This window comes from Fonsecaea monophora (genome assembly GCF_001642475.1).
Source record: "Fonsecaea monophora strain CBS 269.37 chromosome Unknown Scaff70, whole genome shotgun sequence".
In the NCBI taxonomy this organism is placed as follows: Eukaryota; Fungi; Ascomycota; class Eurotiomycetes; order Chaetothyriales; family Herpotrichiellaceae; genus Fonsecaea; species Fonsecaea monophora.
The window spans coordinates 139,062-161,510 of NW_019174001.1; the positions used below are offsets into that span (position 1 = coordinate 139,062).

Genomic DNA, 22,449 nt, shown 5'->3' on the forward strand with positions numbered 1-22,449 from the left:
GCACCATGACCCTCTCTACTACTACGACATTGCCACCATTATTGCCACTGCCATTCACTACTCCTCCTAATATTCTTGTTAGAACGTCACGGCGGTCGACTCGTCGTGGCTTGGCGAGGCTATCTGAGATAGATAGATACATACCTAGGTACTTTGTTCTCTACCCTCTCTCCTGGTTTGAGAATGGTAGAGGAAACAATGACAATTAGCTGATCTGATTTAATTTGCAAGTGAACCGATTTTGAAATTAAACCGCGAGTGAGAGTGAGATTTAGTCTGAGAGACACGGTTCCTCTGCATACGGGTGTATGTATATGACAGAGGTAGGCTCGTAACACACAGGGAGTATTCTCGTCTCTGTTCCCGCGATGGCGATGGTCCAAGTCGAAGTCGATGTCGACGTTATCGTCGTCGTCGTCGTCGTCATTGTCATCTCGATCTCGTCGATGCAATGCATAACAAAGTCTCGGTCGATGAGGTGCCGGGACAGGGAGCCAGGCATTCAGGCAGTCAGGCACAGTTCGGGCACCGGGCACGCCAGACCCAGAGGCCCGGAGGTACCCGGAGATACCGAGACCTAGAGGTATACGAACATAAGCAGTGTACTCAGTACTCGCAACTCGGTAGTGTACTCGGTAGTGTAGTGTGCCTTGCAGGTACTCTTCCATGCCCTCTGTGCCATGCCCCTTCTGTGAGTGAGTGAGTCGCTAAGTCACTCGCTACAAGGACTTGTAGGTAACCGGATAGCCGTGGTTATGGCCTGGTGTCGAGTACGAGGACAGATAAAGGCGCAGGTACAGGTAGGCCGGTGGACACCAAAGGACCTCGTAGTCCAAGTACCAGTAGGTACCTAGGCAACTAATGTGCTAGCATGGACAAGGACAAGTAGAAAGCCGAGCTAGGTAAGCAAGTAGGATAGGCAGACAGCCCGAGACAGCCAGATACGAGGTACCTCGATGTACCGAGTCGATGTATACTTTGTAGCTACATGTGTCTGCTCGACAAGGCAGAAATGGTCCTTCCCGCCCCCAGACCGTTTGGTCCCCACGAGTACGCGTAGCAGTTTTAGGCAAGTACAGTTGTCACTAAAACCTAACCTTACAAGTCATCGACGTCGTGGCGAATGACTGGGATGAGTAACTAAGTTAACTAAAGTTCAGTGAGTTCAGCCGTGCAAGGCCAGGCGTACCTTCCGGGAAGGGGGGGGGGGGGGAAAGCACGGGAGGTTAAGGAAAAGCCAAGGCCACGCACAAGGCAGAGCAAGAACAAAGCCTCTCGAAGCGGCGGGGATGGAGAAGCCAAGAGTAGTGAGCCACGAGTGGCGCTACCTGCGTACCTAGAGTAGTAATTCTTGTTTACAGGTCGCCACTGTGAATTATACTTTATGGTCCTCGCACTCAATACGAGGCTACCTGTACCTGGTGACATACAGTGGTGACTACATACCTCGTACTCATAGTCGCTAAGTAGGTGGCTACCTAGTGGCTGCGAGCACTCGGTATGACTTAAACCTCGTATACCTACTAAGTGCTTGTACCTAGGCTAGCCAGGCATGTGCCTAGGTTCAAACAAGGCGTCAGCCCATCCTACGAGTTACCGAGTAGTGTACCAACCAGTAGTGGTCCAGGCAGCAGTGCTTCCTACTTGTATGTACAAGGACTCGTGCGCGGCACTCGCGGCAACTGCTGACGCCTCGAAACCTTCCGAGGGGGCCGCGGTACCGAGGACTCGGGACTCGCTCGCATTACACCTTTCTACAGAGTACGAGGTACCTGACCCCGTATCGCCTACTTGTACATGTGTGAGGGACTTGGACACGAGCAGCTCGACACTCCCTCGAGCGAGTCGTCAACTACAGCTGTTGTTGGAGCTGCGTGGGTGCCTGTTGTCTGGCTCTTGGTGTTGTAGTCGTACTCCTCTCCTGGTGCCGCGTCCCTCTATCATCTCCCTGCGGGTACGAGGTACATTGTGCAGCAAAGTGCTCATGCTTCCCATCACCTCTGTGGTACAGTTACTGTTACTCTTATCCTACCCTCAATCGCAAGTGCTCACTCACTCATTTCCCATTGCTTTCTTTCGTTCTCTCTCATCCCACCTCTTTTCGCCCTTTTTGTCCTTTTTCTTTTCTTCTTTCCCTTGTTAACCCCTTCATATTTTCTTTTCTTCTTCTCGCGTCCTCCGATACCCTCGCCACTTTACTCGCCACCACCGACTGAAAACCCCTCAAACCCTTACCCGTAAAGAGCCAGCCCGCTCTGTCTGTGGCGCAGAACCAATGAAATCACGATAAATGACTCGGGGGCTCGGCCACTTCGGTATGGGCGACACGAGTATAAGCAAAAGCAAAGACCAAGTAAAGGCCAAAGAAAGAAGGATGAGCTAGGACGAATTGAGAAGCCAGGTTGGACTGAGACACTGAGGACGTCCTCTGTCCGGATACAGGGTATGTACAAGCACTTGTACAAGTAAAAGGGAGTCTAGCCTTGTACTCTGATGACTCGTGGCCTCATCAGAGGAATACAGATTAGGTCAGGTGACCCGACCCGACCACCCCGACCCGGCCGTGCCAGCCCGGCTTCGACTTGGGCTTCGGCAGGTCAGATGATCATCAATCAACTACGCCTCATGCCCTCGTGTTTTCCTGCCTGTACGAGGACAAGGACGAGTTCTTTGTATCTCTTGTCTCAGGTTTGTCGTTGCTTGTTCACCATCATGGATGGGGACTCGTATCTCGTCCAGAGTCAAGAGTCATGAGGGATTAAGGCTCCACTTTCGTCTCTCTTTCGTTGGATCTCTTTGGTCTCTGCAGAAAGAAAGAAAACCATCAGTCCATCATGTTTCGTCCTCGATCATGCTGTCATCCCATCGTCCCGTCATCCTATCGTCGCATCATCTCATCCATCATTCAACTGTTTTGAATACCAAGACAATTCCTCAAGAGTCCGATCAAGTCCAGCCAGTCCAGTCCAGTCTCCGATCCAGGAAATGGTGCCCCCTTCCCCCTCAAAGGCCTTGACGTAAAGGGGACTCTCGTGTGTCTCATGACCATCGCTTCAATCGCATGATACTCTCATCAAAGATTCCTGTTCTCGTAATCATACTGGTCCTTGGATCTGGGGTAAGCCGCAGACCTCCCATCGCTGTTGCCTTGGCTTTTCGCCTGTTTGTTTGAACCCGGCAAGTTCTATCCATTCCATCCCTTCCCTAGTACGAGTATACCTAGTATAACATTCCCGTTACAGGGCTAGGCAGGGCTGGCCTGACCTGGACTGGGCTGGCCTAGCCTGGCTCCCTCGCCGTTTTCTCCCTGGTCCAACCGTTGGCCGTGTCATGTCCCCCACGGACAGTCCCTCCGTCTGTATAGCCCTGACACTTTCCAGCTCGGTCCGCCTGTGTCTTGGGGAGGGAAAACCGGGTTCGGCAGCAAGCATCCCCGACTGGACTGGATATAAGTTCCGGGCTTGGTTTTGTTCGACAACTTAGCACGCCTCGACTCGACTGGACTCGACTCGATGCTGCTCAGATTCGAGTCGCTGTCATTTTGTACAAGGCAGGTAATCAAATCGACGATCTCGAGTCCGAGGTTGACTACCAGTACCACGTCTGCCACGTGGCGGGTGGCGACTTGCAAGAAAGAGCACACGCGGCTCTTTGCTCTCGGCGACCACCACCAGCATGCACTTGTACTTGTACGTGGACAATGTGGACAACAAGCAACTCCAAAATTCCCAGAATCCCCGTCATGGTGTGTTATTCCAATTCGTGAATCCGGATTCTGCCTGCCACCTCGGGAAAGCTCTTCAAGAAGCGACTTCCAACACTCCAGTGATCGTAAATGACCACATGGTCGATGAATCTCTGGGTCAAGACGGTGGCCCCCGTCAATGCGTCCTGCTCAACAGCCGAGTCGAGAGTGTGAGACCAGTTAACACCCCATTCCGCCTGGATCAGAGGCGTGAGCCAGTCCCGCAGTTTGTGGATTGCGGCATCTCGGACCGGGGGTCTGGGGTTCATATTAGCATTTTCTCTGCAAAAACGATAGTGCCACAAGAAAGAGAGCCTACCTACAATGGTATTGTTTCGATCGCGCCGATGTGCGGAACCATGCATTGTGCCGGTGTCGGTTTCATCATGTCCGGGAGTTTCTGGTAATGTTCCAGCGTAGGGACCAGCAGCCACTATGGAAATTCTTGTCAGTTTGTGAACTGGGATGTAATTCTGAACCTTTCCAACTCACTCGCATCATGTGTGTAAGCAAATAGGCCGAAGCCAGACGGACAAAGATGTCGTTGTCAAAACTTCGCGAGACTTCGCATGCCCACGACGCACAGTCGAATTTGTCCGTCGCTCGACGGGGGCGGAAGAACAAATCGACAGCCACCTTCTCTGTAGTGCCCAGGACATCGGACACCGGGACACCACTTTCAAGCATGCGCCGCGCCCCGTTCACATAGTCTGTGTAGGTGCGGCTCATCGGCGAGTCGTCGGGGACCACCAGTGGAAGGACGAGGTGTCTAGGGATCCTGAGCCTGGTGACCTGATCTTCCTGCGCCACACACAAATCCCATTCGTTCAATCTCGGTTGCGCAGTGGGAAAATTCGTGACCAGTTCAAAGTAGGGCGTTGCAGGCGAGGCGGTCAGCGGCAGCGCGCTGCCGCTGGCCATGTCGGTGGCGATTCGGGGGTATTTGGATGACTGTCTCGATAAGCTAGTCGGTGGTGACGGCGATTCTGAGGCGACTGTATCGGTTGGCTCTCTCTTGAACCCTCCTTGGGATAATCGTCGAGGGCCCGGTGCCAACTAAAGGTGGGATTTCAGGCATTAGTGCATTCTCATCAAGGGCAAAAGCACGCAGGCAGGACGGCAGGGCTTCGCTAGGTCTAGGCATTTATGAGTCGTGTGATGGTCTGTCTCACTTGCGGGATCGCGGGCTTCAGGCAGCATGAACGATTTCGTGGCGACTCCACGAAAGTGGTGCAGGCACTCACATGTGGGCGCTCCTCCAACCGAGCACTTTGCGATCGTAAGTGCAGTACTGGGTGCCACGCGGCACGTTCATCAACACCAGGTGGACTTATGCTAGAATCCATTCCCTCCCAGGAACTCTTTCCCTCTAACGAGCCAAGGGACAAGCCCACCCTTTCGTCGGAGCGCAGTGCCAGAAACTGACGCAAAATGGCCTCGCCTTCTAGAGGGGATGCATGCTTGAGTGAGGTCAGTAAACTAGCGATTGACATGGAAGCGTCGGGGGATTTGCCCTTTGCTGATTCTGAGGTGAGCGATCCCAAGCTCGAGGTATCAGCGGGACTTTTTCTGGCATCCACCAGGGATTCAGACCCTTCTATGTGGGATGACATGATGTCGTCGCCATCTTCGTCTTCGTTCCGGTGCGCGTAATGATATAGGTTGTTGGTGATTTCCTGATTTGACGCGCCGCTGCGGATAAGCTCGAATATTGCTTCGAGGCGGGGCGAGGGACCCTCGCGGATGCCATCGAGTAAGCTGTTCAAGGCATCCTGATAAGTCCTCGACTCGTCCAAGGTGCGCTGAAAAGCAGCCCTGCGTCTCATATCCAGCGACAGGTCGATCACACACTCGGTACCAAGGGTTTCACACAACTGGCAGGGTGCCGGCCCGCCTGTACATTTCGTTTTTCGTTTCTTGCAAGCTTCGCAGGCGGCAGAGATACGAGCACTGGATGGTTTCTTCCGCGGAGGTTTGGAGAGAGACTCTTTCGCCGGCTTGATGGGCCGCGCACTGGGTGGCGAAGGCATTTGCTATGCCTCTGTCTCTGTTTCTCACGCTTCCAGGGTGATTGCACCGTTGTTTTCTATGTGCACCTATCTGTCCCCATAGCGCAGCGCCGAGGGTTATGTAATTGAGTCCGTTCCTTCCGGTTTGCTTTTCGACGCGGGTTGAGTTGTTAGCAGGATGGCGTGCAAAGCCAATTGGGTAATTGGAGGGTTGTCAGTCTTGATGTGCGGGCAAGGATAGTATTTCAGATGAATACATTTTAAACGAGAAGAGAGAGACAGGGAAAGAGAAAAGAAGGCGAGAGGAAAACAATGACGAGGGACTGTTTGTCTTGGGCCAACTTTCTGGTTCCCCCTGCGATCGGGCTTCTCATTCTGGGCTTAGTACGAGTTGAATCGAGTACTGCTGCAGCAGCGGCGAAAAAAGGTGATAAAATGGCTATTCGAGGTTGCCAGCAGTAGTAATTAGCTAGCAAACCGCAGCCCAGTCGAGTGGTCCTTAGGGCGCAGGGTCTGGTAGTCCAATAGCGTGCAGAAGAGCCGAGTGGAGGACCCTGTGGGAGTCAGGTCCGAGTCAGGTGACCTGGAAATCTACATCCAGACAAAAGTGATTGGTCCAGACGTTGAGCAAGTGAAGAGTTGTGGGGCTCGCCCACAGTAACTTTGTGCTGACCTGACCTACTTTAGGGGCATGGGTGTGGGTTTTGACCCCGAGGGGCCATCCCCAATGGCGGCGCCTTATGGAAAGCAACTAGCGACCATATCCAGTGCAGAGCTCTTGAAGTTTAAAAGATGGAGGTTAAAGGACAGAGAGCAAGGTAGAGACAGTAACTCGTAGAATGGATGGTAATCGAAGGCGACCAAGGGATTAGTTTGTCCCCTTCCTCCGGGAGGTGTGCGTGCGCTAGGTCCCGAGCGCTGTCTGTGTTAGGCTGTGAAACACAACATGGAGGTCAGGGTGGTGGGCAATCGAGGACGATCGATCAACCACGCCAATGATTTCTACACCTTGGTACTGCAGCAGCTGAGCAACAGGTGGGCAGGTGCGAAAATGCGCAGGGATGGCGTACGCTGGATGACGGTAAGGACGTCATTAGCTCCGAACTAGCGCCCTGCCTAGTGCTTTACTCTGGGTCTCCCCCTCTCCACCCGGGCCTATCACCGGCATGCACCGGGTAGTTTGGAGGGATCACCATCCACATGGAATCTGGGTGCCGATCGACTGCCCGGAATAAAGTTCCAGGGGATCCACATGACACACCAACCCCAACACAACCCCCTACAAATACCTCGTACACCACCATGAACACGCACTCGTATACGAAACATGCCTTCCAGAGGCCCTTGTGCCTCTACCCCCTTGTCTGGTTCTGTATAATGACGTATGTTTCTCGGTTGCGGGCGAGGATGTGTGGTTACCCTGTCCTCCGAAAGGGGGGTTGAAGATCGAGGCTGGGACCCTGTAGAGAAGGAGACCCGACCCATAACCCTTTGCCGGATTGCCAGTATTAGCAGCGATCAACATCGCTTGTCACAAACACAAGACCCTCCCTCCCCGCCGCAGGGACTCCTCGAGAAAAAGGAAAAGGAATCCACAAGGAAAAGTTTCCCTCAACCCTTGATGTCTTTTCTAGCTTGCCCGCCAAGAAATTGGAATAAAATGATCCGGTTGTTTGGGGAACGACAGGATTCGTCTCAAGTCGATTGACTTACACCAAAGGAAGGGAATGGGGTTTCTATGGTCTCTTTTCCTCTGAAGGGTTTCTCTTCGCGGGAGAATTCTCGCTCTTTTCCCTCGAAGTACATCGGCATTTCTATCGCGTATTCTTTCTCGTGATAACGTGGAAATTTCATGAGGCTTGCTTGGTGTGCATGAATGTCCTGCTACATACCTACGTGGCTGAAGTGAATACGAGCAGATAGATAGAGGAGCTAATGAGGGTAGAAGACCTCGGTGATTCTGCGATCGCGATGGACAGATTGAACAACTTTTTTGGCCGCGATATTGCCCATGTCGTATTTGTTCCAACTACGACCTGCAAACCACTGTTATGGTGTCCGCGACATGTTTGTCCCCTACACCTCTCAACTTACCAAACTGGGTAGGCAAGTAAAATAAGATTGGACGAGACCGCTCGTTTAAGGGCTGGAATCGAGACCAAACGAGAAAAACATCTAACCTGGTGCCTACCTAGGAGGTAATCAGGAAAGGTGCCCTTAGTTCCTCTCTGGCCTGCAGGACCCATGTTAATTTCCAAGCAGGTCCTTGGCCCGCCTGTGTGCGGAGGTGGTGAAGTTTGTCCGCTCCTCTGGTTGTGGGAATATTATTGATGGTCGCGCGGCGGTGTAAGGGGGCCTGGAAGATTGTTCCGGGCGGATGAAAGATCCAGGTTGGCGTTCTTACCCAGCCTACCTCCCTTTTTGTTTGTTTGTGCAAAAGCCGCACAGGATGTTTGAAGGGGGATCAGGGATAAAACGCGTAAACGAAGGGAGTCGAGGCATTGTTGTCTCTTCCGCCTTTTGTCGATCACTTTTCCTCCTCTCCTCGCCAGGGTTCATTGAGTTAAGCGACAAACTGAAATGTAGCCATTGAGATCGAGACGCCAAAGAGAAGCGGCGAGGTATTCGAGAGAGCCCTTCTACTTTGTTGGGGGTGATCAACATAGTATTATGTTTGCTAAGCTATGTCGTATTATCTCATATTATCTCAAAATATCCCATGTCATGCCAAACGCTTGTCCACAAAGTGTCCAAATTGCAGATCTTGAAAAGGTCGAATCTAGATCCAGATCCAGATTTGCGGTAATACCATGTGCGGTGCTCGTGCAGAATAGCCCAATGCCTTGTGCGCCTGATCGCTAACATCATTCATGTGCCCACGCATCTTTCTCGCGTAAGAGGACATCGCTTAAGAGGACAAACCATGTCAAAGAAAACTCATGAGAACGAGAGTGAGTGCCGACACCTTGTCTCTGGGTTGCTCTACGCTATCCCCGTTGTAGTGGCACCGGGATCTTTTATCCGTCGCCAAATTCCAGATCTCGGGTCTTCATATCGCCAGCGCTCCTGTAGCAGGGAACTGACATTCTGCTCCAGCCTTTGCCGTATGCCCTCCACCTTGACATCGTCCATCTGCAACTCGGACAGTTGGCCTTCGGTGGTGAGGAACACCACACTGTGTGCAATCAGCGACCACGACGTCTCGCATTCGTTCCACGGATCATGAATGTCTATCGCGCCGCCCGCCAGCTCGATCTCGTCGCGGAACACCGTGCTGTGCGGCTCTGGACACAGCTTGACGAACAGCCGCCGGAGCCGTCGCATCTTGCGCACACTTTTGAGCACTTCGTCTACGTGGTTGTAGAAGGGGAAGATGGATATGAAGTCGAAACTCAATAGGTTGTTGAACAGCGCATCTCCAGCAGCCGAGTTGTTGGAGTGCAGCGCCGTTAGCAGAGACGGCGTTCGCCGCAAGAAAAATTCGTAGGTCGTGTACGCCAACAGGCTGGACCCTTCGTTAACAACCATGTTTTGCCATGGTCGCGCAACTAGGAAATTCGGAAGATCATCGTAGTCGATCGGCGTCCGGGCGGCTTCTAGAGTCTGGTCAAGCCGGAGGATTTGGAAGGCCATGTCAAAGGCCCAGGCGTCGCTGGTCCACGAACAGATCCCCGTCAGCTCGGTTAGGATCTCGGGAGCGGCAACGATACCGAAGCGGGTCGCAGGAACTTCGTTGAGCAAGCGTGCCCACCAGGCTGGATGAATGTGGTTGTAATGGCCTGGCACGTGGGCGACAACACTGACGACATATTGGTTCAGGTTATGCCTCTTGAGGAAGGAGAGAAAGTCGCTCAGTAGTAGCGGATGGAGCACGGAGTGCTTGAAGAGGACGGGGAGAGTAAGGGTGCGGAGAAGGCGGCACGTCAATGTCAAGTTCTTCAGGGCATGCTGGCGGTGCAATGATGTTGGGATGCTGGTCAACTCGATGCCTGCCTCAGACTCGAAGGGAATCAGACCCGACTTGGGTTTCTGCAAGATGTCGGCATCAAAGGGGCTGGGGGCGTCGAGGAATGAGATGATGCGGCTGAGGATCTCGTTGGGGTGTTGGAGGAAATTCATCTGTGTTAAGTTGTCGTTGATCTCGCTGCTCTTGAAGGTTCAGATGTCAGATATGCTCGCGTGCACTGGACGGAGATGCGATCAATGACGGGGAACAGTTCCGTTTCCCAGGGGCAAGTGAGACAGCCTGACAGCCGACTCACTCGATGTCTCAAGATGACATTTACCTGCTGTCTGATGGTCAGCGGTAACACGATCGATGATCACAAGGTGGACAAGTATGTGTAGGTGTCGTCTTGGTCTCATTTCATTGCCGTCGTTGAACTCGGACAGACTTCTAGACCCGACCTGAGACACAGGGCTCACCTTGGAGATGTCCCTGCAGCCTTTAGTTCTTGGGTCCTTTAAGTAGGAGTGTTGATTGGCCCGGGTGGACAAATATAGGCGGAGACTCTGAGCAGGGAGAGACACTGACCAAGTCGTGTTTGTCATTCTCCTCGCCAACGCCACCATCGCCATCGTCGTCACACTTTCCCCGCAGGACGCAGGCTCATTTCCTCCCTGCAATCTACCCCTCTTTCACTGCCACGACTTGCCTCCTGTGCCTGTGCCTCTCCTCATCTCAACAGACCACCATTCTCCACGCCGTAATTGTACCAGACTCGTCTCCAGGCGCCTCAGGCCCAGCGATTGGCCTGATGTTTCTTGCCTGACTCTTTACCACAACCACACAACCAACCCTGAAAACTTTTTGCCCAGGCGCGGGGTAAGGGTGTCGTTGTTGGCGCTTTGTGTACAAAAGGTTTGTTTACGTAGCCAGTTCTTCTTCCGCACTGTCCAGAATAGCTCGTATAAGCTACTTGTCCAGTGAGAGATAGTTTTCCTGCGCCGTAGTGTTTGAGGGACAGCTTGTCAAGTACAAGAACCACGAGATCCTACGCTCATCCATATCTCCAGAAACTACAGTTCAACACGCCTACCTGACAGCTACCATGTCCTTCCCTCTGCACCGTAACCCGCCCTTTCGCGCCGAACACCTTGGCTCCCTCCTGCGCACTGACAAGCTGCTCGACACGCGCCATGCCTGGGAGGCCGGGAAGGCGTCGGCTGAAGCTCTGCAGGAGATCGAGGACGTCGACATCAAGGACATCGTGAAGCTACAGCTCGAGCTGGGGTTCCAAGCCCTCACCGATGGCGAATACAGAAGACATATGTTCTGGGGATCATTTTTCCCCGGGCTAGAGGGAATGACCGAGATTGAACACCCGGATCCAGACCTCTTCCGTATGTATATCCCAGACATCGCCGCCTTCACGGAGGAGGGCTACAAACCCGGCGAGACGGTGTTGTGCACGGGCAAGATCAGGCACAAGGGCAGCACCTACACCGCCCAATTTGACTTCCTCAAAGGACTCGTACCCCAGTCCCAGTGGAAGAACCTCAAGCTCACCCTTGCCGCCCCTAACTGGTATCATCTCAGGTACAAGCAGGGTAAAGCGTATCCCGCCGACGTGTACAAGAACGATGATGAGTACTTTGCCGACATTGCCAAGGCGTACCAAGAGGAACTGAGAATTTTGTACGACCATGGATTGAGAAATGTGCAGTTTGATGATCCCAATTTGGCTTGTAAGTGGGCAGGTTGAAATCCACTCTGTAGTGTCAACCACTGGCGTGGAGACGTTTCCAGCATGAATTGACGCTTTTATTTTCTCGTACAGATTTCTGCTCCGAAGCCATGATCGCTGGTTGGGGAAAAGACCCTCTAAACACCTACTCCACCGACGAGCTTCTCGCCAAGTACATCGACCTGTACAATGCATGCATCTCTCAAATTCCCTCAGACATGCATGTCGGCGTCCACCTCTGTCGGGGCAACTTTGTCAACTCGCGCCACTTCTCCGAGGGTGGCTACGACCGTATCGCCACCCTACTCTTCCAGAAGCTCAACATGCATACGTATTACCTGGAATACGACACCCCGCGGGCTGGCGGCTTTGAACCGCTACAGCACCTGCCCAAGAACAAGAACGTCATTCTGGGTGTGGTGACAAGTAAATTTCCCAAGATGGAGGACGAGGAAGAGATGGTGAAGCGGATCAAAGAGGCTGCCGGCTGGATGTGCAAGGGTACGGGGGAGAGTGAGAAAGAAGCTCTCAACAGGTGTGGTGTCAGTCCGCAGTGCGGGTTTGCGAGCCATTCGAGCGGTAACGCAGTCAAGAGAGCGGATATGGTCGAGAAGTTGAAGTTGGTGAGGAGGATTGCGGATCGCATCTGGCCTGGGGAGCCGTAACTGGGAGAATCCAAGAGATTGTCGATACTCGGCAGAACTTGCTTGGACCGAGACGTCGAGGATCACGTTCTGGTCGAAAGGGGCCTTTTGACGGGGACCGCATGAACGAGTTGGGCTTCAACAGTCCCGGACGCGGAGTATAGATCAAAAGTTGACGGTCGACTTTGCTGCGTATGAAATCACTTGGGGAGTTGCATTCAACACCGCTCTGAGTAGTAAATAATGAGCATCGAAGAGCTTTCTCATGTCCTGGCTAGCGAGATTTTGGGAAGAAATTTCCGACAATACTTCGTAAAATGTCTCTCTGCAATTCACCAGCAACAATAGCCGTCTCCTGGTTTGAACCTAGGATATATCACACTTCAGTGCTTGTGCGTTCGAGACACTCGATCTCCTCGGTAAATGAGGCTGCGGATCAGCGACCATCGTTTCGAGCACCAACGGCATGATCGGCCAAATCTTTCGACGGTCTCCCTTGGTCCTCCATGTGTTGGAGCAACCTGGTTGCAGTAGCGACGGTAATGTCATGGTGCTTTGTTGTGGCGGCCGGGTTCGTCACGTGGATAGCCCAGCGCGTGAGGATCTCGTCATCCGCGGGGACTTGCTCCGCGGCGTTGTCCAGCAGGAGGGAAATGATGCTTCCTTGCAGGTCTGTCCCTTTCGTGGGGTCTTGTCCTCTTTCGCATACCAGGTGGAACAGTCGCAACGGCAGTGGTTGGTCCGGGTATTCATGCTTCACGATCGAGTTATATACGTCGATCAGCACTTCAAGAGCCATTCTGTTACCCTCTCGGACGGCATTCGCCATGCCCTCGAATGTTGCTTGCGGCGAAGGACCCCTCCGGATGGGACCCCAGTCCTTGTTGTCCGGCAGGCTGCTATCTCTGATGTCCAGGGCTCGGAGCAACAGCTGGAGGAGTCCGATATCCCTGTACGTCCATGTTTTTCGGCGGACGAGGTATTCTGGAATGATGTGTACTGCGAGTACACTCTCCATCAAACGCTCGAGCCAGACCTCTTTAGGTTGTGGCTGAGACCGGACCGGGAGGTCTGAGAGATATGTAGTCTTGATGAATAGGGATGGTGATGTATTTATGCTATCATATGTCACTTCCCCAAGCCAATGTATGTCTGGAATGGCTAACCCAAAGCTCAAGTACTCTTGCATGCCGATTTTATCGTCAATCGCTGGGAGAAGGATATCGAGGTCGGGAAGCTGGGTAGATTGACCACCTCGCGTCCAGAGGATCCCTGCAGATCTTGCAGCTGTCAGCAGCTCTCTTTCACGGTGCCAGTGTCGGACCATGGCCAATCTGTTCAGCGCCGGGATGCAAGACTGGAGAAATTCGGGAGTGCACCATCTGGTGACCAATATGGCTTCCTGTAGACGTCGCTGTTCGTCGAATCCAATCAATCTGAAAGTTGCAGGCGAGAAGTGGCGAGTCTCCACGTAACTCATTTCATCTGCTTCAAAAAAGGCGAATAGAACCAGTACAGAATAGACGGAAGGTCTTGACAGAGCTCTGGCTAGATGTACCGATGCCCTGGGGAGATTCAACTCCAAGCAATGGAAAAAGATCTGCTCGATGATCTCCACTGGCAGTGATTCGAGAGCGGATACTTTCTTTCGAGGTTTGATCTCTCCGGTGAGCTGTTCGTGGACAAGGTTGGCTCGTAGGGTTCGAGCTGTGCGAGAAGGCTTGAGTTGGTTTACTCGTTTCATAGGTCGTCCTCGTCTATGCCGAACACCATCGTTGGGGTCTGAGGTCGTGTCTCCGCCACGACGCATGTGCTTCCGAGGCATCAACATCTTGATTTACTGAGGCAAATCACGAGGGCCAGCGGGTGACAGGCTGAGATATTCGCAGATAGGGAGCGCGTTGACATCAAGGAATGGATACACGTTCGATCACCAGGTTGAGAGGCTCTCAGGTTGCCTTGTGGAACCAGGAAAGTCTGTGACACTAATGCCTTGGCAAAAACTTGCTGTGGTTTGTCATTGCAAATTGACTTACATCACCTTCCGTGTCGTCCACTCGTTGCGAAACCCTCGTTTGTCGACGAAGCTACAATATGTACCTCGTCAATATCCTCACTTGTGAGGTCCTGCATATAATTTCACGATGCTCGCTCAAGTCGAGAGATTGGCGACGCTTTCACGAACCGTTGAAACGTCCAGGGTCTTCGACAAACAAGCTCAGCACCAAACACTCTCTGCCAGAACTGGGTGATTCTGTGCAGTGCTGAGAGCTGTGAGAGCGCAGGTGGCTCGCCAACGCCAGTCGTGAAGGACTCCCAACATCATAACTCCCTCTGGCATCCAGGCTAACTCATGCATCTCTTTTCTTCCTCGTACTCGTACAACAAAATGCTCCCTCCACCAGCCCTGCGACGCGTTCGACGCTGGCACTGACATGAAAAGAACTTGAGGTTCGCGAACCCACCGAAAAAGCAATCTACGAGTATACCAGTGTCATAGACGCATGTGCCACGTGGGGACTTTGGACTTTTTGTCGGGCGGGTGGTGGTGGTCCTTTTCGCCTGGCGCACGAGGGCGGGAAGCTTTCCCACACAAAACTTTTGTGAGACTTTTGTTCGGATGTTACCAGCGAGGACCGCCGCGGGAAAAGGGGGACGGCAGTGCATTTCAATGCAAAAGGTAACATGCATGGCCCACATGTCCTCGTACATGCTGTCGACAACGACGCCAGGCAGACTCTACTCGGTACGTATAAGTACATACCTACCAAGGTAGCCTAGGTAGTACCGTACCTGGTACCTACCTAGCTATATCCACACCGCAAAGACCGCACTTGATCGGTTAGTTGGTTCCATGCGCATCAAGATTGCCTTGGCCCTAACGCAAGGTAGGACACAACGAGCAGGTACTCCGTATGCACTCATGCTTGGGCGTCGGGTCGGTGTCAACGGAGGTCCACAAGAAAAGATTCGTGAGGCTGAAAGAGACACTACTTGTACGACTCGACGAGTAGGTTGATACCTAAATGCCAAGAGGTAAGGCGCACTTTGAACTATGTGTAGATGATTCGAGGAGGGAGGAGGGAGGAGGGAGGGGAAGGTTCGGGGCCTCCACCAGGGCCAGCTTCTCCCATGGAGCAATAGGCAGGCAGGGAAAATGCGGACCATGAATAAAATGTGGGTTTGTTTGTGGAGGACACGTCGTGGGCAATTCTAGGTGCCCAGGTAGATATGCACTTCCACCTTGTCGGAGTGCGATACCTGTCCTTATCGACTGCACTTGGACACATGGACGGAGAGGCTCAACAGGCTGGATTCGGCCACCTGACGTTAACGTCACGGGTGGGATCTACTTGTAGTTATCGTAGGTAATCGAGTCCAACAAATACGCGGCTCGCACGATATGTACGAGGTGTCAAGTATATCGTCAGATTCGCCACCTGCGGCGGATCTGGGGTGCATGGTCATCGCAACTGGGGCTTGCACCGTGTTTGATTCGTGGAAAACATGACAAAGACCTCATACACATCACACGACCACAAAATCACTAAAACCACAAACCACGAACGAATTCCTCACTGCCTTGACCAAAGATCCTTGTCCACCCCGGAATGGTCCAGCCGTTTCGGAGGTAGCGATATCTCCCGGGGTCACAAACAACTCGACTTGGTTCGTAAACTCATCGGTGATGTGTCATCCATCATCACCTGGATCCCATTTTCTATAATGACACATAATATCGTGAATAGAACCCCCAAAAATGCCAGAGTTGCCTCCCTGAATAATTCCCGCCCGTGTGTGTTGCAAACCCGTCTCAGTCAGCCCTTGTGTCTTTCGTGACTGTGCCGCCGTCCGTCATGACGACCATGACTGTGGCCCCGCTCGTGCGAATCCACGTCCCGACTGTGACTTCGCGAACGACTGTGGCTGTTTTTCCTGCGGTATTCCTTCTCCCAGCGTTCCTGCTCGCGCTCCCTCTTTTCCTCTCGCCATTTTCTGTGTTTTCCATAGTCCTTGCCACCGACCCATCCCACTAATGCGCCGCCCACGGTCCCGAGCCCCGGGAAAAGCAAATCGCCTATCAGCCCGCCACCAGCGGCACCGAGAAACCCGTCGGCCGCGGTCGATCGCGAGTGATCCGATATGCGGCGGCTTCGCTCCTTGTGCTTTCTTCTGTTGGGCTCAGGATCTGAGGAATAGCCAGAGCCAGAGGGGTCATTGTGCGACGGTCTGTGCTGCGGACGATTGTGAGGTAGTCCATAAGGCTGTTGGTAGGCCTGAGGTACGTATGGACCTGGAGGATATGGAGACAATTGCTGCCCGGGGTTGGCTTGGAAGTTGGGTTGATTGAGAGGGTATGTTGTTTGGCTTGAAAGGGAAGGTCGATGCTGTCCAGCCCCTACAGATGATGGAGCGAAGTGGACTTTCGGTTCATTATTGATAGATTGGTAGGCAGGAGGAGGAGCATGGGGAGGTGGACCATATGGAGAAGGCGGTTGAACACCAAACTGTGGACTGAGATGGCTCGTTTGACCTGGTTGATAATTGAACCCAGCCTGTGAGGAGTGTACTCTCTGAGGTTGTGGAGGCACATAGGGCCCATTGTTGTGTTGTTCCAGCGGAGGCCTGGGGCTTGCTGTAAAATACTCTGCGGCTGCCATCGTGGGGGCGCTTATGAGTTGTGCTCTCGGTAGAGATGAAGATGGGGAAAATCAGGTTCAAGAGAGCCGGAGTTGGTAGGAAGACTTATAAAAAGAATAGGAACCACATGTTGTCGGATGTTGATCCGTCACAAGAGGCAAAGGACCTTGGACGGTATTGAAAGGACTGCCATGACTGCCTAGCGAGGCTAAATACCGGTTCGTGGAATGTTCGAAGAGGCTGGGGGGTTCGAACTGTTCAAGTCACAAGCGCCCGTCATGCGCCAACTAAGGTTCTGGATTCTCGCCTCTTACTCAAACCCCTCTGAACTTTCCCTGATCAGCTTCCTGAAACTCCGTCCTCGGTGGTTCTGGTGGTTGTGGTCCAGGTCTGAACATGATTCGTGGAGACGCGCTGCCCTCCTGTAGTTTGGGTGTGGCGCAAGCTGGGGCGATGAATCAGAGAACTTTGTGTTGTTCAAAGTTCCCTCGTCGTTTTCGCTTTTTTGGCTGATCCCCAAAGAGAGCGGGACGCCCGATTTTCTGGGGAGCGCCGACGTCCCTTGAGATTGCCTGAGAGTAGTGTTAGGTAGCCTCTTTGGATCCCTTGATTGTCGCTCACCTTCGCCTCTGTTGGTAATGAGGAGGAAAAGGCATCCCACCAGCCGACGTCATCACGATGGTCGCCAAGCCCGCCAAGCCGTGAATGGCTGTGCTCCTCATTGGCTGGTAGTATGTGTCAAATCCCAAGTACCCAGGGGTTTTGTTCGCGAAGATATGGTGAGCCCTGTATATACAACAACCCGGGTCCCGACCCGTTCTTTCAAGTCCCTGCGTGAGGGATGAGACAGCACAATATTCCCAAAACTCCCGCAGCCCATGAACATGAGTTACACGATCATCAAGCTGTTCACCGCTTCTCAGGCACCACACACGAAACAGTCGGCCCCATTGTTCCCTGCCTTTTAGCTAGCGGCAGCGTCCTGCGCCTTGAGCCTTAAAATTCGACTTAAGAAAAGCCCTCGGCATATTGCAGGACTATCACTGACAGCTAAAGTCAAATGAAAGATGTTTGGAGAGTAAGATTTGGTGACAGTTTGCCTGTACATAGGTCTGCGCGACCCCGTCAATGGCTGCCTTGCGCACTATAGCTCCTCCAGGCGCCTGGTAATGCTTACATATGTCCCAGTAGAATTTTTGTTCAAGCTGTCATAAAAGTACATTGAGCCTCGACGACAAAAGGCCGCAAGAGCAAAAAGCCTCGAGCAGACACTAGCCGACAACTTCGCCTGCATCTACCAAAATCGGGTTCCAGGGTTTGGCTCCGGGCTCTTCCATTTCGCTGGGCAGTCGAAATTCGGTCGGGCTGTAGAGATACCAACCCTTGAGCGCTGCGACAGCTGCTCGTGTTCTCGCTTCGTCCAAGCTGGCCCCTGCACCTTCTCCTAACAGGTCACTGCCTGAATATATTCCCACCACAAAGACAGGGGTCCTGCTCTTCCGACCAGTTTCACTCAAAATCTTGGCCACAGGTGCCTGGAATCCTTCTCTTCCACATAGTCGACTCAAATCTCGGGTGGGGTTCTTGAACTGGAACAGACTCGACATGTCCAATTGTCGAGACATGAAGTGGTCACTGTAGAATTTCTTCGCGGCTGCTCTTCCAGCATGCAAGTATACTGCGCCAATCACCGCTCTCACAAAGTTTGTGCTGGCTCGTTGTAGAGTAACGCCTTTCGAGGCCAAATCCTCGGCCGATATTGGACGTTCTGGCAGTTCGCCAAACTGATCGTTGTGTACCGACTTGGCGCTTAAACTCCGCGTCCATTTCGCTCTCGGATCACTATTGCTGCTGCTTGATCCTGAAGCTCCGTCTCCGACTCCTAGAGCTTGTTCCGGCGGCATTCTCTTGAACTGCAACAGACCTGGGTCAACCTCCCCTCCAGGCTCCGCCGCAGCTTCCACACCCCATTCTCTGGTCATCTGCGTCAACGTCGCCGGACCATGATATGCGTACATGGCCGCGTATATGACGGCGAGTGGTAACCTTGGGTATTGACTTATAATGTACTCGGAGGTGTAGAAACCCAACAAATCATTCCCAAGCAGAGCAAATGCTTTGTTGTTGAACCGCATAGAGCGATCCGCCGAGTCGTCAATGAGGGTTCGTGCCAGAGTTTCGAGGGGAAATCGAGAAGGTAGGGCAAGTCGAGCATGCAAGGCAGCTAGTTTGGCAGACGTTTTCGCTGCGGCAACCGGAGGTGAGGGTAGCTTCATGAGTTCTTCCTCCGACAGGTACGGTCCATCTGTGGCCTGATGGAGAGATTCATTTTCGGGTTCTGAGGGCGCAGCGGCAGTCGCTTGGAACCGTCGATGGAGGTGGAACTGACATTGAAGAGGTTCTGGTCTCGTTCGAGGTGAGAGTACAGTGCCGCTCCATCTCAGGAGCCTCGACCTCTTCATGAGAACTGAAAGAGCCTTTTGTAAACTCTGGAGTGACTGCGCAGTGCTCTCGACAAGGTTGATGGAATAGAAACCCTGAGGGTGATTGAGCGCTGGGTGCCAGCGAAATCGATGGTGCAAGAGACTTTTTCTCCTGCGACACGAGACCACGGAAAGTTGAACGCGAAAGGAAATTCGGCTGGAGAGACATCAGCCAATCATATTTTGTCTTGGCAGCCGAGCCTGAAGAGGCCGTCGTTCTGTGCGTCCCTGATCTCTGTTTCCTTTCCACCTCATTCACTAACAAAACATGTTTTCTCAATCTAAAAGTTATCATCGCCGTGGCAAGCATCCATATCTTTGCGGCTTGAACATATGACAAGTTGAAGACAAGATATCCAAGCCAATGTAGACGCCAAGTTCTTCCAGAATGGGGATTTACAGGATAAGCGTCAGCTCAGAGCCATGGCACTCTTGAGAGGTTCCAACAATCATCATGGCCGTCTGCATCGCTGGCGGTATTGGTAAGACAGGCATACACATTATTGGTCTGTTGCCCGGCTGCAAAAGTACCTTCTTAATTCGCCTCTTGCCGGGGCCAAACTGCTGCACCAAGCGGTGCCTGTCATCAGATGGAACTGGTTAAACCCTTCAGCTGTTATACTCCCTCTCACGCGCAATTTCTCAGGCCACAGAGGACATCTGCAGTCCATCTCATCTCACTAGAGATTCCCCACCCTGCAAACCTAATAAATGCCTTTACAGAACTAGCAGCTGGAAACTCCCAACGGAGAACCATGTTGAGGTCGTCATCCATCATATTGGCAAAGTTCGGCACCACCTGGTGGGTATTGGAGTGAAATAGTGCGTGGTCTGCACAACTTGTCTGTCATGAGTGAGCCTCAGGATCGCAGGCTCCCACTGACTTGCTGGTTGGCTTCAGGTGGGTCAAAGAGAGAGGATGTCGCAGCAATAACCGACCCACAACAAGGAACGAGAACATATTTCACGCAGCTTTTCAGGCCGGCAAGATTCCGTTCACTACTGCTTCTGATATTGCCGACGTGCCATATTCCACATTAATCCGTGAAGCTTCACGGCTTTTCGGCTGTTGGCTATCAGGATCAAAGCTATTGAGTTACGATGAGGTGAGATAATCCGACTTGGCAATGAAGTCACAACAACGAGGCCCACAGGTGCAGAGAAGAGACTGCTACCCAGTTGAGCAATGCGTTAAAATGCAAAAGTGGGAATTCAGTCTGTCTGCCGAGGGCGATATGCAGAGATACATCCAAGCCGGATTCGCCGGACAGTCTACGACCAGAATGTAGGGCAGCTGAATTGAAATGGCTGGTGGAAGGGGCACAGTAACAGCCACTTCTTCTAGGAAATTCCACGAGAGCAATCAAAGAGGGGGAAACCCCGAATCTAGGAAAGGGAATATTACTGCGAGCGGGCCGTGGCTGATGTCGAATAGCTCCAGTTTGGGCATACGGACGAAGAGGCAAGCAAAAAGAATCCTTGCTTGTCTTTGGTCAACAGGTACTACCTCGCTAACGCGGCTCCACGGTAAATGCTGACAGTGTCTGTCTGTTCCTGTTCGCCAAACCCGCCGAACCCGCCACAGCATTATTAAAACCTGCGGTGTTGGCCAAAATCTCGCGGCGGGGAGTCTTGGCTCCCGCAAGGCTTGTGTACCTGTCTGTATCTATTATTGGGAAGCTTGATATAGTAAGCACTTCTAGAAGCCAAGACCGACCGAGCGGAATCCTACACCTACGACTACTGTGGACGAATGGGTCTTTCGGCGGTGCTGCTATAAGGGCATTGGGTGATTTGGGCTCGTCCAGGCGATATTGGGTATAGTGACTTCCATTCCGCCATCGAGCCAATCGACATAGTCGCCTTGGCGAGCGCTTTGTCACGCCGCGCTTCCCAGGCGCAGTATATACGCATCTCCCGATTTGGACAGGTGTGTAATTCTCCCAGTGGTTCTAGTGGATACTGACGACTGGTTCATCCGAGGAATCGGTCTTACTTCGTATATGCGGAATACACCATACTGTCCTTTGAGAAGGGACATCTGTGGTGGGGTGGAATGGGTATAAAGATGCCATGAGTTCCTCACCAGTCATACGATTCCTCTCCTCATACAACACAGACAAAACAACAAACCAACCAACTTACTACCTTTCCTTATTTTTTTTTATTTCCTTCCTTCATTCTTTCCCTACATTCTTTGAGCCCAACTGCTCTACATCCATTCTTTCTAGCAGCCAATAAGAAAATATCTAATCCCCAAAGCTTTTCAACTCAACAACAAAACAACATAATCCGAAAAATGCATTCCAAGGCCATCGTTCTCTCTCTCCTCGCCGCTACCGGTGCTTTTGCTGCTCCTCACAGCCGTCGCAACTACGACGACAAGGTCAACGTTGCCCTGAGCGATGGAGGTGAAACCGGCGCCCAGGTGAACCTCAAGTCCAATGTCAGGGACATGGCCGCCCCGGCCCTCAGCGGACCTTTCAACTCGATCGAGATCCGACTCGGCGAGGACGTCCAGAACAAGGAGCTCCGTTGCCAGGCTCTTGACAACTATGGAAATCCCATTGTGGCCACACGCGGTGCCAACATCGACACCACCTTCTCCGATGCCGACAAGGGCGCCTGGACCTTCCGCGAGTCCAGCTATGTCAGCGAGGTTGTTTGCGACCCTTCGTTCGTGAAGATCGACCCGGCCTCGGATGAACTCAACTTGCGCGTCATCCTCCAAAGCCAATCCACCGAGACCGGCTCGCAGACTTCCCTGCCTGCGGGCTACCGCGCCGAGTCGGCTCCCGTCGCCACCAGCGGTCCCTTTGAAACCGTCGAGCTCTCCGTCGGATCGTTGGTCGAAAAGCAGGACTACCGCTGCCAAATCCTCGATATCCACGGCAACCCCCTCATTGTCCTCAGAGGCGCGAACCGAGACATCACCTTCTCCGACGCCGACAAAGGTGCCTGGACCCTGGAGACCCCGAGCGAGGTCAGCGACATCGTCTGCGACCCTACCTTTGTTGCCCAAAAGCTGTAAATGAATGAGCTATGAATGGTGGGGAAATACACGGGCGGGGGCCGGCACGACAGAACAGAGAGTCATGAAGGGTTGACTGCCACTGGCAAATTGTTTGCATGGGACGGATCTTTTGTTACTTGAGTTGCATAGCGATTGGCGTTTTTGTGTTTTCTTATCAGCATTAGCGACTGGCGTTCTGTGTTGTATGATTTAATAGACACTCCTTT

The 22,449-nt window shown here is 52.7% G+C and overlaps 7 protein-coding genes across 7 annotated transcripts; 2 read left to right on the plus strand and 5 right to left on the minus strand.

The window, feature by feature from the left end:
* Positions 1–3,750: 3,750 nt before the first annotated feature.
* AYO21_08279 (hypothetical protein) lies at positions 3,751–5,775 on the minus strand (the record flags this gene model as incomplete). Its single annotated transcript, XM_022658226.1, has 4 exons — positions 3,751–4,003; positions 4,069–4,178; positions 4,238–4,801; positions 4,990–5,775. 4 exons carry the CDS (start codon positions 5,773–5,775, stop codon positions 3,751–3,753), a joined length of 1,713 nt encoding a protein of 570 aa, XP_022509499.1.
* Positions 5,776–8,736: 2,961 nt separating this feature from the next.
* On the minus strand, positions 8,737–9,873 carry AYO21_08280 (hypothetical protein; the record flags this gene model as incomplete). The annotated part of the gene is made up of 1 exon (XM_022658227.1): positions 8,737–9,873. The coding sequence occupies one exon, from the start codon at positions 9,871–9,873 to the stop codon at positions 8,737–8,739; it is 1,137 nt and encodes a 378-aa protein (XP_022509500.1).
* A 932-nt stretch (positions 9,874–10,805) lies between these two features.
* On the plus strand, positions 10,806–12,106 carry AYO21_08281 (hypothetical protein; the record flags this gene model as incomplete). Its single annotated transcript, XM_022658228.1, has 2 exons — positions 10,806–11,442; positions 11,535–12,106. 2 exons carry the CDS (start codon positions 10,806–10,808, stop codon positions 12,104–12,106), a joined length of 1,209 nt encoding a protein of 402 aa, XP_022509501.1.
* Positions 12,107–12,521: 415 nt separating this feature from the next.
* AYO21_08282 (hypothetical protein) lies at positions 12,522–13,916 on the minus strand (the record flags this gene model as incomplete). The annotated part of the gene is made up of 1 exon (XM_022658229.1): positions 12,522–13,916. One exon carries the CDS (start codon positions 13,914–13,916, stop codon positions 12,522–12,524), a length of 1,395 nt encoding a protein of 464 aa, XP_022509502.1.
* A 1,987-nt stretch (positions 13,917–15,903) lies between these two features.
* Positions 15,904–16,746, minus strand: AYO21_08283 (hypothetical protein; the record flags this gene model as incomplete). Its single annotated transcript, XM_022658230.1, has 1 exon — positions 15,904–16,746. One exon carries the CDS (start codon positions 16,744–16,746, stop codon positions 15,904–15,906), a length of 843 nt encoding a protein of 280 aa, XP_022509503.1.
* Positions 16,747–17,997: 1,251 nt separating this feature from the next.
* On the minus strand, positions 17,998–19,188 carry AYO21_08284 (hypothetical protein; the record flags this gene model as incomplete). The annotated part of the gene is made up of 1 exon (XM_022658231.1): positions 17,998–19,188. One exon carries the CDS (start codon positions 19,186–19,188, stop codon positions 17,998–18,000), a length of 1,191 nt encoding a protein of 396 aa, XP_022509504.1.
* Positions 19,189–21,508: 2,320 nt separating this feature from the next.
* Positions 21,509–22,240, plus strand: AYO21_08285 (hypothetical protein; the record flags this gene model as incomplete). Its single annotated transcript, XM_022658232.1, has 1 exon — positions 21,509–22,240. One exon carries the CDS (start codon positions 21,509–21,511, stop codon positions 22,238–22,240), a length of 732 nt encoding a protein of 243 aa, XP_022509505.1.
* Positions 22,241–22,449: the final 209 nt, after the last annotated feature.